A 14,197-nucleotide genomic window follows, 5' to 3' on the forward strand; every position below is an offset into this window, starting at 1 on the left:
GAGAAGAAAGCCCGCAGCCGGGTATCAGATCGGCATCATTCCGATGCTGGTAGAAGTACTCTTGGCCGTATTCTTTGCTTTGGAGCCAGTTCGGGAACCAGCCGAGCGCTTGTCGACATGATCGCTGGGCTTCTTTCTAGGTCGCGGCGTTTTTGTCCTTGAACTCGACCCTGTAGCGTTCTTGCGGTGGAATCGCTTCTTGGACGAAGTCTTTCTTTTCTTGGAACGGTTAGTCTGGGTGTCTTCATACTCGTCGGATGATTCAGATTCCGCCCCTGGCTGCGATGGGAAGTATCGACTTGAAACGACCTTGTCTTCCTTCTCAATCGATACCAGTTGGTCCACGAATAGGTCATCACCATCGCTAAACTCGTCCTCGTCTTCCGTGAGGTTGTACACATTATGATGGTTAGGATCCGGAACAACATCATCGTTATTGTCACGTTCCTGTTTCAATTCCTCATACCGACGCTGAGCATCGCGTACGAGCTTCAGTATCTGTGTCCCGTACCGGTTGACCTTATCTGGGTCTATTCCAGGGATCTGAGCAAGTTCGGACAGGTCTACTCGATATGAGCATTTCCCTAGCTAGCTTGAAAAGTAATGGTTCACTCACTTTTAGGAAAGACTATGGCCATTTCGCGCAGAATCCCATCACTGAAAGGCTGGTTTCGAAGATTCTTCTTAAGCATCAACTGCTATAAAGTTAGCAATCATGCCGATAACGAGTATGAATGGGACACCCTACGTCCTGACAGAAGTTCTTTGCATAGAACATGAAATCCTCGGCGACTGTTTTATGGAGAGAATCGAGGCTGTCGAATCGCTGGTCAACGGTGATCGGCGGCCCCGGACTGCGACGGGCTTCGTGTCGCGGCTTGCCGGCTATTCGAATCTGTTCAAAGCCGTCACTGTCCATTTCGCCGTCGGGATCGCGTTGGTAACGATACTGTGCCAAGAGTCGGCGATTTGCTGATTGCACAGGTGATGAGACATTTGTGGACTGGGGCGCTTCTGCGCGAGGTCTGACAGCTCCCGCTGGGCGTTTTCCGTTTGGTGATACTTGCACGGGCATTTTCAGTCTGCAACGCCCACTCTCGAAATCAGCGGCGCGCTGACCAAGCTTGATATATTGAACCGCAAATCTGCTACCGTTGACCACATTTTCTTCGAAGAGAGCCCCCTCGACAAGAAGATATTGAAAGAGTCGTTCCGCGACTTGCAAGTCCAACCCTGATCCTGCGCCGAAACCAGGTGCATCCTTGTGCTCAGGGGAGCGAAATCTTTTCACGGTTCCCCGGAAGATATTCACGCAATAAGACATAGTAACCTTGTCCTCTAGGTCCTGGAAGTATCGCACAATCTTCAAAACAGAAGCGGCTTGCTGAGAGAAGTCACGGTGCTCAAAAATACCGTTAGACTTGCAATTGTCGCAAGACTTGTTGCAGTCGTTTTGGCGAAAGTACTCATTGAAGTATGCAAGAATCTGCACTCTTCTGCAATCCGCAAGATTAAGACAGTACTGCATGACGTTCCGTAACATTTGGCGCTGTCGATTTTTCTGTTGCTTGCCACCCTCGCCTTTGTCAATCATGCTCATGATAGAGGTCGCATCGCGATAAGAGTAATAAAGATAGCATCCTGAGCGCTTGCCATCTCGACCTGCCCGCCCAGTCTCTTGATAGTATCCTTCTAAGCTCTTTGGAATGCTGTGGTGAATAACGAAGCGTACGTCAGGCTTATCGATACCCATTCCAAAGGCGATAGTCGCGACTATCACATGAACGCGGCCGGACTGCCACCATTCCTGTACCTCCGCCCTCTTGGAGGAATCCATACCAGCATGATAATATTCGGCCCTGATGTTGTGTTGTGATGTAAGAGCTTCGGCAACAGTTTCACAAGTTTTGCGCGACAGACAATAGATAATGCCGGACTTATTAGGGTAAGATGTCTTGATGATGTCCGCTATGTTTTCCAGGACCTCGGCAGATTTCGTCTTTTGTCGTACCTCGTACGTCAGATTGGGACGATTGAAACTTTGAGTAAAGATCTCACAACCCTCCATCTTCAAGTTATGGATGACGTCTACTTTGACATTCTCTGTTGCCGTGGCAGTCAGTGCCATCATGGGAACGCCGGGCAACTGATCTCTCACTTCTCCCAGCGCTTTGTAGTCAGGGCGGAAATCGTGCCCCCATTGACTGACACAATGAGCTTCATCAATAACAATACGAGCAAGTCTGCGTCGTCTATTGAGCTTCTCCAGACTTCGGATGAGAGCTTGACTCTTGTTGACCATCTCCGGGGTGATGTACAGCAGTTCGATCTGTTCTTCAGCTGCAGGCCCAGACAGTGTCTGCATAATCCACTGCCTCTCCTCTTGCTTTGTTTCACCATTTAATAAGAATGCTTTGATCTTTAGTCGTTTCAAATGAGACACCTGGTCTTGCATCAAACTTAAGAGCGGCGACACCACGATCGTAACTCCCCTGGTTGAGCCACTAGTAACAATGGAGGGCAGCTGGTAGCAGAGTGACTTTCCTCCTCCGGTAGGCATGAGGACGAAGGTATCCTTTCCACTCAAAGTAGCATCTATAGCCTCAAGCTGGTTCATTCGAAATCCACGAAGATGGAACCTATCTCTCAACACATTCTTCACATCCTTTGTCCACGGGTTCTGATTCCACAGGGGATTGTGGATTTGCGACTTCTGCGTTGCAGGCATACGAGAGGCGTTCCCGGAAGTTTCAGCAAAGACTCTGCGAGATTCATATCCAGAGGTTTTGGTTGTCAAGGTCAGACCGTCGTCAAAATGCTCTGCGGCTTCGAGCATATCCACATCATCGGCATCGAGATCAAACTCATCGACATTGCCAAGCGGGCGTGACGGAGTTCCCATAGTTCTGGTAAATGCTTCACGTTCCTCATAGATCATCGGCTCATCTAAGTCGAACTCATCAAGCGCGTTACCCCCGCCAGGTGTCCTGAATGACGTGCCAGACGTACGTTCGGCTACATTCGTCCGCGAAAGATTACGGTCAAACGAGTTCCGCACGGGAGACATTATGTGAGAGCCGGGAACTTCTCGCGCCCTTTCCAAACGCGCAATGTCCCCATCCTTCAAAGATTCCGTAGTACAAGGTCGGGAATCGCAGGAAGCTGGTTGCGAGCTACGCTTTTCTGCATCTCGAGACATCGAATTCAGAGTCTCAGTGTCAATGCCGGCTGTCCTCAGTAGGCGACTCATATTCTCCTCAATCTTCTGAAGCTTTGATGTGACGTCTCGACTTTGAGCAAGTTCGTCCGGCATCGTTTGTGGGTCACATCCTCGTGATATCAGTTGTATAAGAGCTTTCTTTAAGCTCTCCTGCTTCGCTTCAAATGCCTGATAATCCTCTTTCTCTTGTTTCATCAAGCGTATAGCATCCATTTTCTCGTGGATGGACTTGTTCTCAGAGACTAACTCAGAAGCTGGCTCGCCTCGCATAGCTCGTTCGTAGACGATTTCCGAATTCCTTGTGACGGTATCTTGGAGACTTGATAACAAGTCATCAAGCGAGCTAACTGGAAGTTTGAGAAGCTGGAGGACGGCTTGATCCCGAGCTTGAGAGCCAGGTAAATAGGATGCGCCGGGCGCCTGAGAAGCTTGCTGGTCACTCATATGCACCCTGTCCTTTGATGCTGAGGCAGGCCCTGGGTCGCTTCGTGGTAGGGCACTAACTGGAGGTAAACTGGGCAAGGAATCCTTCTTTGATCGCTTTGAGGGCTCAGCCATTTCGGTGTCGCTGACAGAGGAGACTGTAGGAAGGACAGGATACAAAGCGTCGTTATCACAAAGAATCGGATCATCTTCCTCTTCAATCCATTCAAACAAGTTGTCAGTGTCGTCATTATCGTCAGAATCAGCCATGACAGTGTGTGGTCGAGCGGGCCGAGATAGGGAGGCCTCACGTTCCCCCTGTTTCACCGGTGACGAGATACGACCATTCGAAGCTTGTTGTGATTTGTTTGGTCGAGCTTGAGACTGAATTGACAAGCCACTGCGTTCAGGATATGCAGAGTTCGCGGAGATGAGAGGCGAGGGTGATCGATGTTTGTAGGCGCTCCGCCCTGGTGGCAAGACATCTGAAATGTACTCGTCGCTTTTCCGTTTTCTGCCCTTCTTCTCGACTGGTTCTTTGCGGGACGCAGCATCTTCTGCCCATAATCGCTGTGGAGTACCGTAATCTTCCACCGTGTCAGACGAGGTCGTAGGTTGTTCCACGTCGCCTGTCAAGTCGATGGAATCAATATCCTCTAAAGGCGACGTCAGATCCACCGTATGCTTCGATCGAAGTGGCGTGCTTAACGGCCGACCAGGACTATCAAAAGAAGCAGAAAAGCCTCGCTGAGTCGCTACATGGTCCAGGACATCGTCAGCTCAAGGAAACATAGCAAAAGTTCACTGTCCTACCTTGAGCAAGACCGCGCGGGTCTGCTGTTCCTCTCTGTTCTGTAAAAGACTGCGCTAGGGGACGGGCTTTTGCGGCACCTCCAGTACTTGTCTGGCGTTCTCCAGGGCGACTAAGCAATCGAGATTTACTCGCAGACTGAGGGGCAAGTAGCAATCGTGCCATGTTCGAGTCGTCTAGCTCTATGACGTCGCCTCCAGCATCTTTCTCTCCGTTCGTTTCGGTCTCTCTGATGACCTGGGAATCGCCAACATGGATACTACCCAATCGATCAGTGCTTGCATTCGAGTCCGCTGGCTGAGGGCGAGTCGTAGGCTGTCGGCTGGCAGAGTTCTGAATCTCTTGAGCGAATGATGTCAATGAAGGGTATAGTGAAGGGCCTTGGTCCAGCAGCCATTGGAGATGGACGTCCAAATTATTTTTAGTCATAGAGACGTCCTTTCGGGTTCATGATTGTGTTCGTGCCTCCAACGATGTCGGCGTCGATTTTTTGGTGGTATTGATTTTGATATCGCGTTTCATCAATTATGCATATCGGAGGATAAACCAAGCGATAGACGCGTCTGTACACGCTGTCACGTGGAATTTCTACTAAACAGGATATCTTATCTGCTTATCGTGGATGCCATCAAATTATGGCAGGAATCCAGACGTATCGGTATTCTGGAAATGTATGCTCTCGAGACGTTCTAACTTCTCTTTCCCAAGGCTTTATTTACTTATTTGACTTTATTTGAAGCTCTTCTGAAGCTGTACTTGATTCCAGTCACATAAACTTGTTCCCTGATATTCTTCACTCCAGATTGGTATATCTAACTTCGTATAGTGGTATCTGGAGGATCATATTCTCGTAGTGCTCCAAGAGGTAGCGCTCTGCAGGAGAATCAGCTTGTAGGTGAAATCACCCCTGGCTGCAGCCCTTTCTTGTAATTAAGCGTTTGCAAAGTCTATGTGTCTACTGTTCTCATCGACAGCAGTGTCTGTGTCTGTGTCTGCGTGGTATCTGGTTTACACGATAAGTGGCCAATTGCGGGGAATTTTTTTCGCATTTTTTTAACCCCTACAAACCCCGCGCCATATGATTTGCGCCGTTGCGGCATCAATTAAGAGAAGTAATTGCCTCAGGTTCACAGACAAGGGACCTACATCCAGCAGGCTAGAAAAACATCAGAGGGTACAAACATAGAAGTCAATCCCAGTCCATCACTAATCTCCACCATGGGCAAGAAAAATAAGAAGTCCGCCGAGCACAAGGAGCGGGTAGCAGCAAAGCAATCCAAGAAGGCTGCGCAAAAAGAAAAGAGGCACAAGACAAAGGGGCGCGACGCAGATAGTGACACAGAAGATGTCGATCTGGATGCGATCCTGGCTCAATATGCTGAAGAGCAAGCTAAATTCCTGAAGGTCACTGAGGTAGTCTCAGGACCGCCGTCTCCACGTACCTCTGCTACAATACTTGCGTCTCCCTCAAACCGGAACGAGCTCTTGATATTTGGTGGCGAGCACTTTGATGGCACGCTTGCTACGTTCTTCAATAATCTCTTCGTCTACAACATTGATCGAGATGAGTGGAAGGAAGTTACCAGTCCCAACAGCCCTCTACCTCGAAGCGGACATGCATGGTGCCGTGGAGGAAATGCCGGAGGTGTCTATTTGTTCGGAGGTGAGCCCTGTGCAAGTTATCCTGGAAGAATTCGTATTAACTGTTACTTCCAATGTTCAGGTGAATTCTCTTCACCAAAGCAGGGGACGTTCTATCATTACAATGACTTTTGGCATCTCGACCCTGCCACCAGAGAATGGACTCGCCTCGAAACCAAAGGCAAAGGCCCGCCAGCTAGAAGTGGCCACAGAATGACATATTTCAAGGTGTGTATCAAAGTCGATTCACTTCTAGTGAATATCATGCTGAGGCCATCCAGAACTATATTATCCTCTTCGGAGGGTTTCAGGATACTTCACAGCAAACAAAGTACCTCCAGGACCTGTGGATCTACGACTGCTCAAAATTCACCTGGTTCAACCCTACACTGCCCCCGGCAGCTCAAAAGCCTGATCCTCGGTCATCATTCTCATTCTTGCCACACGAATCTGGAGCCGTACTGTACGGCGGTTACTCCCGCGTGAAGGCGTCCACTGGGGTGGGAGGAAAGCCACAGAAGGGTGGTCCCCAACGCATGACCATGAAGCCCATGGTCCATCAGGACACTTGGTTTCTACGAATTACACCACCTGACGCTGATGCCCCTGCGTCCGCGGCTCCTACAGTACGCTGGGAACGCCGCAAGAAGCCCGCAAACTCGCCCAACCCCCCCCGTGCCGGCGCCACTATGGCGTACCACAAAGGACGAGGTATCATGTTCGGCGGTGTCCATGACGTTGAACTCAGTGAGGAGGGTATCGATAGCGAGTTCTTTGACACGCTGCTGGCTTGGAACACTGACAGGAATCGTTTCTTCCCTCTTACTCTTCGCCGTCCAAGAGCAACCGGTAAGAAGCAGCAGGCTAACCAGATGAGATCTCGAAATCGGGCAAAGGCCGACGAAGAGGATCTTCTCCAGAATTTGAAAGCTTTAGAAGCAAAAGGAGGGCTCCGCGATCTGGACGATGATGACGAGTTTCAGCGAATCGCTGACAGAATGGAGGATGAGCCTACGGAGCCAGAGAAACCCTGTATTGTACGTTTCGAGATGCCTCACAAGCGTTTCAATGCACAACTGGCCGTGCAAGACGATACCCTATTCATATTCGGCGGAACATTTGAGAATGGTGACCGGGAGTTCACTTTCAATGATATGTACTCCATTGATTTGGTGAAACTCGACGGTGTCAAGGAAATATACTACAAGGAGCCTGAGAACTGGCATCTTCTCAACGAAGCGGAGAGTGACGATGAGATGGATGAGGACGATGAAGATGAAGACGAGGAGGAAGAAGACGATGACGAAAACGCAATGTCTCTGGACTCTGCTTCTCCAGCACCTACCGAGGTCACAGTACCGTCAGTCACCCAGGGAATGGAGCAGCTTGAAGTGGAGGAACAGGAAGCAGAGCCCTCTGCGCAGGACAGCCGACCTCTACCCCGACCCTTTGAGAGCTTGCGCGATTTCTTTAGCCGTACGTCTGAGGAGTGGCAGAAGATTCTGCTAGATACCTTGAAAGAGAAGGGCATTACGGTGGAGAAGAATGTGAAGGAACTACGCAAGGATGCGTTCAATATGGCGGAAGAAAAGTGGTGGGATAGCAGAGAGGAAATCATGGCTCTGGAAGATGAACAAGAAGCCGCTGGCATTGGTGAGGTTGTTAGCATCGCTGACCGAACTGATAACCTTGGTGGTGCTGGGCGACGCAGGTGATGTATGTAAGTGATGTATACCACAAAATTGGTTTTAACATAGATGCATACTGTTCAGCTTTATTTCTCGCCGATCCTAAAACCCACTGCGTAATTCAAGACCATTAACAATTCACCGCAGCAGCATATGAACCTAGAAATGGACTATTTTCATGTTGAGATTTAGTAACAGGGGTCTGGGCGAGATAGGTACACATGCGATTATCGATATCCCTTGACTAGCCGGAAGAATCGAGGCAAACATCTGGAGAGGTAAATGATGATTCATCGAGACTGAGACAAGTCTATTGTCCTTTGGCCACACTTTCCAGAACATCAGTCACAATCGCAAAATCTCTCTCTACGTCGACCCGCCAATTCGAGATAGCGATGCGGCAAGCCGATCTGCCCTGCCACGAAGTACCGGAGACGTATATTCTGGAAGTTGCATTTATCGTCGATGCCAGCCTTTGATTGAGTACATCATCCTTCGCGCTGAAGAGGATGCTCATATACGTCTTCTCCAGTACGTCTTCTTTGTTAATCGCTTCCGGTAATACTTCGTATGCCGGATGATCGAAAACCCACCCCACAATCTTCCTAGCCAGCCGTATCTGTCTCTGGAGCATATTTTGATATCCTGCGCGGCCGTAAGCCAACAGCGAGGTATAGACCGGCAATGCTCTGAATCGCCTAGAGTTCTCGATTCCAATATTCAACGGAGAAGGGATTGAGGGCCCATCCGTCATACTGGACGTTAAATAGGCTGCATTGGCATTCTGGAAGACATCATGTGCTACAGTAGCGTGACGACAAAGGAAGAACCCGCAGTCATACGGCACGTTGAGCAATTTATGCCCATCGCCCGTGATGGAGTCTGCTAACTCGATGCCCTGACAGCCCTTTTTGATGGAAGCAAACTCCAGACTATCGTCCAGAACCCGGCCGAAGATGCCAAAGGCTCCATCGACATGTAGCCAGGCGCCATATTTATCGCAGAGCCTGCGTATTTCATGCATTTCTTCGAGACCAGCCGTTGCGAAGTGTCCGGTGTTGACCTCACCGCATGACACAGCGACGATAGTTGCCTTTTCAGATCTTGCCAATTCTGCTTCGAGTCTGGCTAGGTCGAAGAGAAGCGGATTATCATCACGGCAGATGTTCTTCACATTTGCACGACCGATCCCTAGTATGCCCGCTGCTTTCACCAGAGACGAATGAGGTAGCGTCGAGAGCACCTGTAGTCCCGACAGACCGGAGGCCTGCATGACTTCGAATAACCCATGCTGTCCAACGCTCTGCAAGGCGGCCCCTCGACTTTTTGCGGCGGCTTCCACGGCAAATTCCCTTCCGCAGGCTAGACCGAGGATGTTACTGGCGGTTGCTCCAGTCGTAAATGTACCATTATACCAGGAGCTCCGATCCAGCTGAAGGAGGTCTAATAACAAACCCAACGCACTATATTCGACATCTGTAGCAACTGAATGCTCCGGAAGATGCACCTGGACGTTCTGGTCGTAAGCGGAGACCACGTTATCCGCAAATAAAGCGGCGGGTGTTACGCCGCCGGTGACGAAGCCATAGTAATTAGGGCTGATGCTGCTGCCATTCAAGCCTGGGATAATATCGTCCAGGATATGCTGCTTGGAGGCTTCATATCCCATTCCAGCATTGGATAGCGACTTTGGCAAAGATGCTCTTGCGCGTGCCAGATCGTTGGCACTTGGTAAGATGTCAGACTTCCATTCGCTCTGGGCAATCTTCCATAATTCCTGTTGAAAGTCTTGCTGCTTTTCGAGTGTGGTATCGACTTCTTTTGACTCCATGATTGAGAAAATTCCGATGTTGGAAGGTGGGCGTATAGAAAATCGGATATGATTCATATATGCCCCCAAATCACTTGCAGCCTAGCTCCGGTGGGTAAGCACTAGAAATTAGTTAGCCATATGACTAAAGCGAGGGGATAAATTTATGGATGATTGAACTCTATTCGAATTGAGTCTGCTTCAGTTCTTAGCGATGAATACTACGGAGTAGTCAAGACTGTTTCTTTCCTCCATTGATGCGGTAGATCGTCCCGTTGCAGCCCTCCTAGTAACCTCCGCAGCATTTAGCATTTCCCCTCCTCAACACGACCCTCACAGTGCGAGCTACCTTCCGTTGCATTGATAACAACTCCTACTCGTAACCAACATCCCACAAGAATCATGACGATGGCTGCAAAGTTAAATGATAGAAAGTTTCATAACATCCCAGGTTCGTCCATTTGGACTCTTTGCTCATAACGCGCGCTGACAAGCGGGAATCTCCAGGGAAGTTTCGCGTGGCAGAGCTGCTGTTTGATGTGCCCGTGAACTACTGTAAACCCAATGACGGCAATCTGAGACTCTTTGCTCGGAGCGTCCGTCGTCTGGAGACTCCAGTTGATCCTGCGAATGGTAAGGGCGAGAAGCAGCTCCCTTGGTTGGTTTATCTTCAAGGAGGCCCGGGGATGGGCTGTCGACCTCCGCAAGAGTACGGCTGGGTTGGAACCGCGCTCGACAAGGGGTACCAGGTGTGTATTCAATTTTTGTCTCAGATATTTCTCCTTTGATGATTCATGTCCTCATCGTTGTGTAGGTGCTGTTCCTAGACCAGCGTGGTACAGGCATGAGCTCGACGATAACGGCTCGAACTCTCGCCCTTCAAGGCAGTGCAGTGAAACAGGCTGAGTACCTGAAGCAATTCCGTGCGGATAATATTGTCCGTGACTGCGAAGCTATCCGTCGATGCCTTACTACGGACTACCCCGAGGACCAACGTAAATGGAGTATCATCGGCCAGAGTTTCGGTGGGTTCTGTGCTGTAACGTATCTTTCTATGTTGTAAGTCTTCCCCACTGCATCCATGTAGTTCGGCTTTATTGATAATACGTCTATTTGATTCAAAGCCCAGAAGGATTGACAGAGGCCTTCATCTGCGGCGGGCTTCCTCCTCTTGTTAATGGTCCGGATACGGTATATGAGCGTACATACGGTATGTTGGGCTTGAGTTGGCGTGTCTGTTCCCATTCTAACTCGAAGAAGAAAAGGTCAAGGAGAGAAACAATGCATACTATACCAAGTTTCCTGAAGACGTTGATCGAGTCAAGAGACTCGTTCAGTACTTGAAAGAGAACCGCGTCACCGTGCCCTCTGGCACTCTGACACCGGAACGCATCCAACAACTTGGTATCATGTTCGGAATGCACGGTATGTGAACTTGATCGTCCTGATGAATAAACAACTAGTGGCTCTAACGACTTGCAGGCGGTCTCGATAGCGTTCATGGTGATATTACACCGTATGCTTCAAGTTATATCTTTCACTAACTCCGAAGTCGGCAGATCTGGTCCTACGCGCGTGTAACGACCTGGAGATCTTCAGGCTTCTCACACATCCAACCTTGACCGCCATCGACAGCTACGGTGGCTTCGACAACAATATCATTTACGCCATCCTTCATGAAGCGATCTACTGCCAAGGGTGAGAAAGGCTTTTTGCATCTAGCTTATTGGTGGGAGGTGAAATAATCTAACACCTTCCAGGCAAGCCTCAAATTGGTCCGCTGATCGGTTACGCTCAGCTGATGCGCAGTTTAACATTGACGATAAGCAGCCAAAGATATTGTTCACTGGAGAAATGGTAGGCTTTTTCCTCCGATAGATTCCCAGCAGCAATGGTTAACTTCAACTCGTCACCACAGATCTATAAGGATATGTTTGAGTCATACACCGAACTGCAGCAAGTCAAAGACGCTGCAAACATCCTTGCCACGACGGCCGAGTGGCCTCAGCTTTATGATGAGGCTCGACTCGCGGACAACGAAGTCCCGGTCTATGCAGCGACGTACGTAGAGGACATGTATGTCCACTTCGACCTGGCGTCGAAGACCGCGGCAAAGATCAAGGGTATCAAGCAATTCATCACAAACGTTATGTATCACAACGCCATCCGAAGCAAAGCAGACGAGGTCATGCAGCAGCTCTTTGCCCTACGAGACGACACGATCGACTAGACCGTTGGCCGTTGGCTCGAGCTGTAACGTGCATTTACTAGATGAGACATGTTGAAAGCAATGTCTTCATCTTTGTCCCTAGATTCTGACTTAGGGACAGTTCGAGGCGCTTCGAGCACCACGGCTTTGAGCTCTATCCATGTTGATAGGAGAGTCGTATGTGTTGCACATAGGTGACCTCGATTTTCAGCGGAATACCTCAGTAGTTGGATATTAGAAAACCTTGAAATAAAGTCAGTATTAGGCCAAAAAGTCCCTCTTGCGAATGACCTACAGCTCCACCAATTATAAACAACCGCTCTTCCTCCCGTTGTACCCACTGGACAACCTTACTTGCACTCTGTGCAAGTGCATTGCGATTGGCATTGGGGCCAGCAACACAGTAAAGTTCAAATATTGGAGTCACCCAAGCAAAAGAACTGGCTGATTGGGAGATACAATGGTGAACTTTCACATGAGCATGCTTAGCATGAATACTAGAGTGCAGGTTATTGTATGTTGACATCAATCTGAAGAAGAAGCACCCAAACTACATTAGTCCACGAACATAACAAGTGTTTAAGAGATGGCGTAACGGAGTTGACAAACCTTCGACGCCGAGAAATCGATGTGAACTCAGGGTCGTAAGAGGACATGGTGAATTGGACGTTTGCCCGAGACTTATACAAGAAATGATGCAAGACGGTCCCGGGAACAATATCAGTAGTAGTCGGACGACCTCCATCGATAGCTTCTTTGATGATGTTGATACTATTATTCTTCTCCAGTTGCTGCCAGCGCCGGGTCGAGTTAGTTTGTCCTGAACAACCCAGATTCTAGTAACAGATTTGCATACCTCGACAAGTGAATTTCGCATCTCCTGCATCTCAAAAAACCCCTCCTTATTCGGGCTAATCAGGATGATCGCCACCGACTGCTCTGTTGTCGTCGTCTCGCTGGCAGTATTGCCTGAGTTTTCGCGGAGATCAAGGAAACTGACATACATATATAGATAACCGCTGCTGTTGAATCCCGGTAAACAGACTGGGATCCAGCTCTCCCCACCTCCTGCTTTGATGCCTTCTGCTTCAAAGATCATGTTGAAGAGAAGTTGTAAGTCACCAGGATGCAGCGAATGTTTTTTGGGTCTCACGACACTGACTAATCTACCCCCGGCAACCACCAGACCATACAGTAGGCTGCTGACCTTGGTTTTTAAAAGCGCATTGTTGATCGCTTGTCGATGTGACTTGCGGATTTTCAAGCATTCCAATGCGGAAAGGAAAGTGGACGGTGATCCCTTTGTGAAGCTGTCTGCCAGAGTAGACAGTAACGTCTCAGACCCTTGCAACGGCCTTTTGAGATCGGTAGACGGTCGAACAGAGAAGAGATGTGTCAACGAGGGCAGTGTTAGGGTAGACAAAATTTGCATGTACAAGGCTTCTAGCTGTAATTTCAGCTGCGTATCGCTCTCCAAGAGTCGACTAATGGCTACCAAATATAATGGACCCTTGGTAACAATCACGAACTTCGTATTCCCGGCGCAAAAACTGCTCAAACGATCATTCGCATCTTCGTAAAACGATATGATCGTCTGAATGACACCTATGTAGCCCGAGATCAGTCCGCCATCACCATGTCTGGTCCAAATGGGTTTCCCAGCAGCAGACAGGATGAGATAGTGTTTTCTTTTAGACTTCCATTTCTCAAGGAGCAGCTCTGCGATTTTGATTGAAGTCAGTGACATCACTACACAACCATAGATCATCACTAACCTTCATTCCTGCCTTCATCATCCAGCTCCCCAATTGGCTCAAATTCACTAGTAAAATCGTCTTCGACATCATCGGCCCGAAACTCAGGGAATTGAAGAAGTCCGCTGCTGTCCTGCTGAAAGTCTCCGGACTCCTGTGCAAGGAAGTCGCTGAAAACGTTTTCCGCCTCACCGAGCTCTGTGTTGGGTGCCGTGCTTCTAATACTCGCAGAATCCCCCGCATCACTGCCTCTCGAGGCTGTAAGCTGAGTGAGGCTTGCCTTGGCTCTTAGTGCCCCAAAAGGACCACGGGTAGGGTGGTTTTCTTTTCCGCCATCGTTTAATTGCAAAAGGCTAATATCCGGTATCGATACGGCTGTTGTAGCCTTGGCCTGCAAACTAGCTGATGATGACTGCCGGGTTGACCGAGATGAAATGAACCCTTCATCTAATAAGCTCAAGGTGTTCGGACGCGGGGGGAGGGGTGGAGGCCTTTCTTCCAAGCGCGCGGAGGAGTCATCGCTACCGGTATTCGAGGGCTCTTTCGCGGAATATTCTGGAGTTCCGTAGTTATTCCCTCCAGCGCCGTCATCGCCCGGTGAGACCTGCGGTTGCTCAAGAGCGTTCGAGTTCATCGTACGC

At 49.3% G+C, this 14,197-nt stretch overlaps 5 protein-coding genes across 5 annotated transcripts; 2 read left to right on the forward strand and 3 right to left on the reverse strand.

Annotated features, from left to right (window-relative positions):
- Positions 1-24: 24 nt before the first annotated feature.
- On the reverse strand, positions 25-4,883 carry NFIA_081690 (RecQ family helicase MusN; the record flags this gene model as incomplete). Its single annotated transcript, XM_001260119.1, has 4 exons — positions 25-563; positions 617-695; positions 749-4,398; positions 4,457-4,883. 4 exons carry the CDS (start codon positions 4,881-4,883, stop codon positions 25-27), a joined length of 4,695 nt encoding a protein of 1,564 aa, XP_001260120.1.
- A 789-nt stretch (positions 4,884-5,672) lies between these two features.
- On the forward strand, positions 5,673-7,810 carry NFIA_081700 (putative Kelch repeats protein; the record flags this gene model as incomplete). Its single annotated transcript, XM_001260120.1, has 3 exons — positions 5,673-6,117; positions 6,178-6,323; positions 6,377-7,810. The coding sequence occupies 3 exons, from the start codon at positions 5,673-5,675 to the stop codon at positions 7,808-7,810; spliced, it is 2,025 nt and encodes a 674-aa protein (XP_001260121.1).
- Positions 7,811-8,093: 283 nt separating this feature from the next.
- Positions 8,094-9,614, reverse strand: NFIA_081710 (pyridoxal phosphate-dependent decarboxylase family protein; the record flags this gene model as incomplete). The annotated part of the gene is made up of 1 exon (XM_001260121.1): positions 8,094-9,614. One exon carries the CDS (start codon positions 9,612-9,614, stop codon positions 8,094-8,096), a length of 1,521 nt encoding a protein of 506 aa, XP_001260122.1.
- A 381-nt stretch (positions 9,615-9,995) lies between these two features.
- NFIA_081720 (proline iminopeptidase) lies at positions 9,996-11,823 on the forward strand (the record flags this gene model as incomplete). Its single annotated transcript, XM_001260122.1, has 9 exons — positions 9,996-10,044; positions 10,101-10,342; positions 10,408-10,652; positions 10,718-10,803; positions 10,854-11,018; positions 11,076-11,096; positions 11,153-11,291; positions 11,354-11,450; positions 11,512-11,823. The coding sequence occupies 9 exons, from the start codon at positions 9,996-9,998 to the stop codon at positions 11,821-11,823; spliced, it is 1,356 nt and encodes a 451-aa protein (XP_001260123.1).
- Positions 11,824-12,327: 504 nt separating this feature from the next.
- Positions 12,328-14,190, reverse strand: NFIA_081730 (guanine nucleotide exchange factor MON1; the record flags this gene model as incomplete). The annotated part of the gene is made up of 4 exons (XM_001260123.1): positions 12,328-12,352; positions 12,412-12,593; positions 12,659-13,521; positions 13,578-14,190. 4 exons carry the CDS (start codon positions 14,188-14,190, stop codon positions 12,328-12,330), a joined length of 1,683 nt encoding a protein of 560 aa, XP_001260124.1.
- Between the last annotated feature and the right edge of the window lie 7 nt (positions 14,191-14,197).

This window comes from Aspergillus fischeri, genomic scaffold, assembly GCF_000149645.3.
Source record: "Aspergillus fischeri NRRL 181 1099437636264 genomic scaffold, whole genome shotgun sequence".
Lineage (NCBI taxonomy): Eukaryota > Fungi > Ascomycota > Eurotiomycetes > Eurotiales > Aspergillaceae > Aspergillus > Aspergillus fischeri.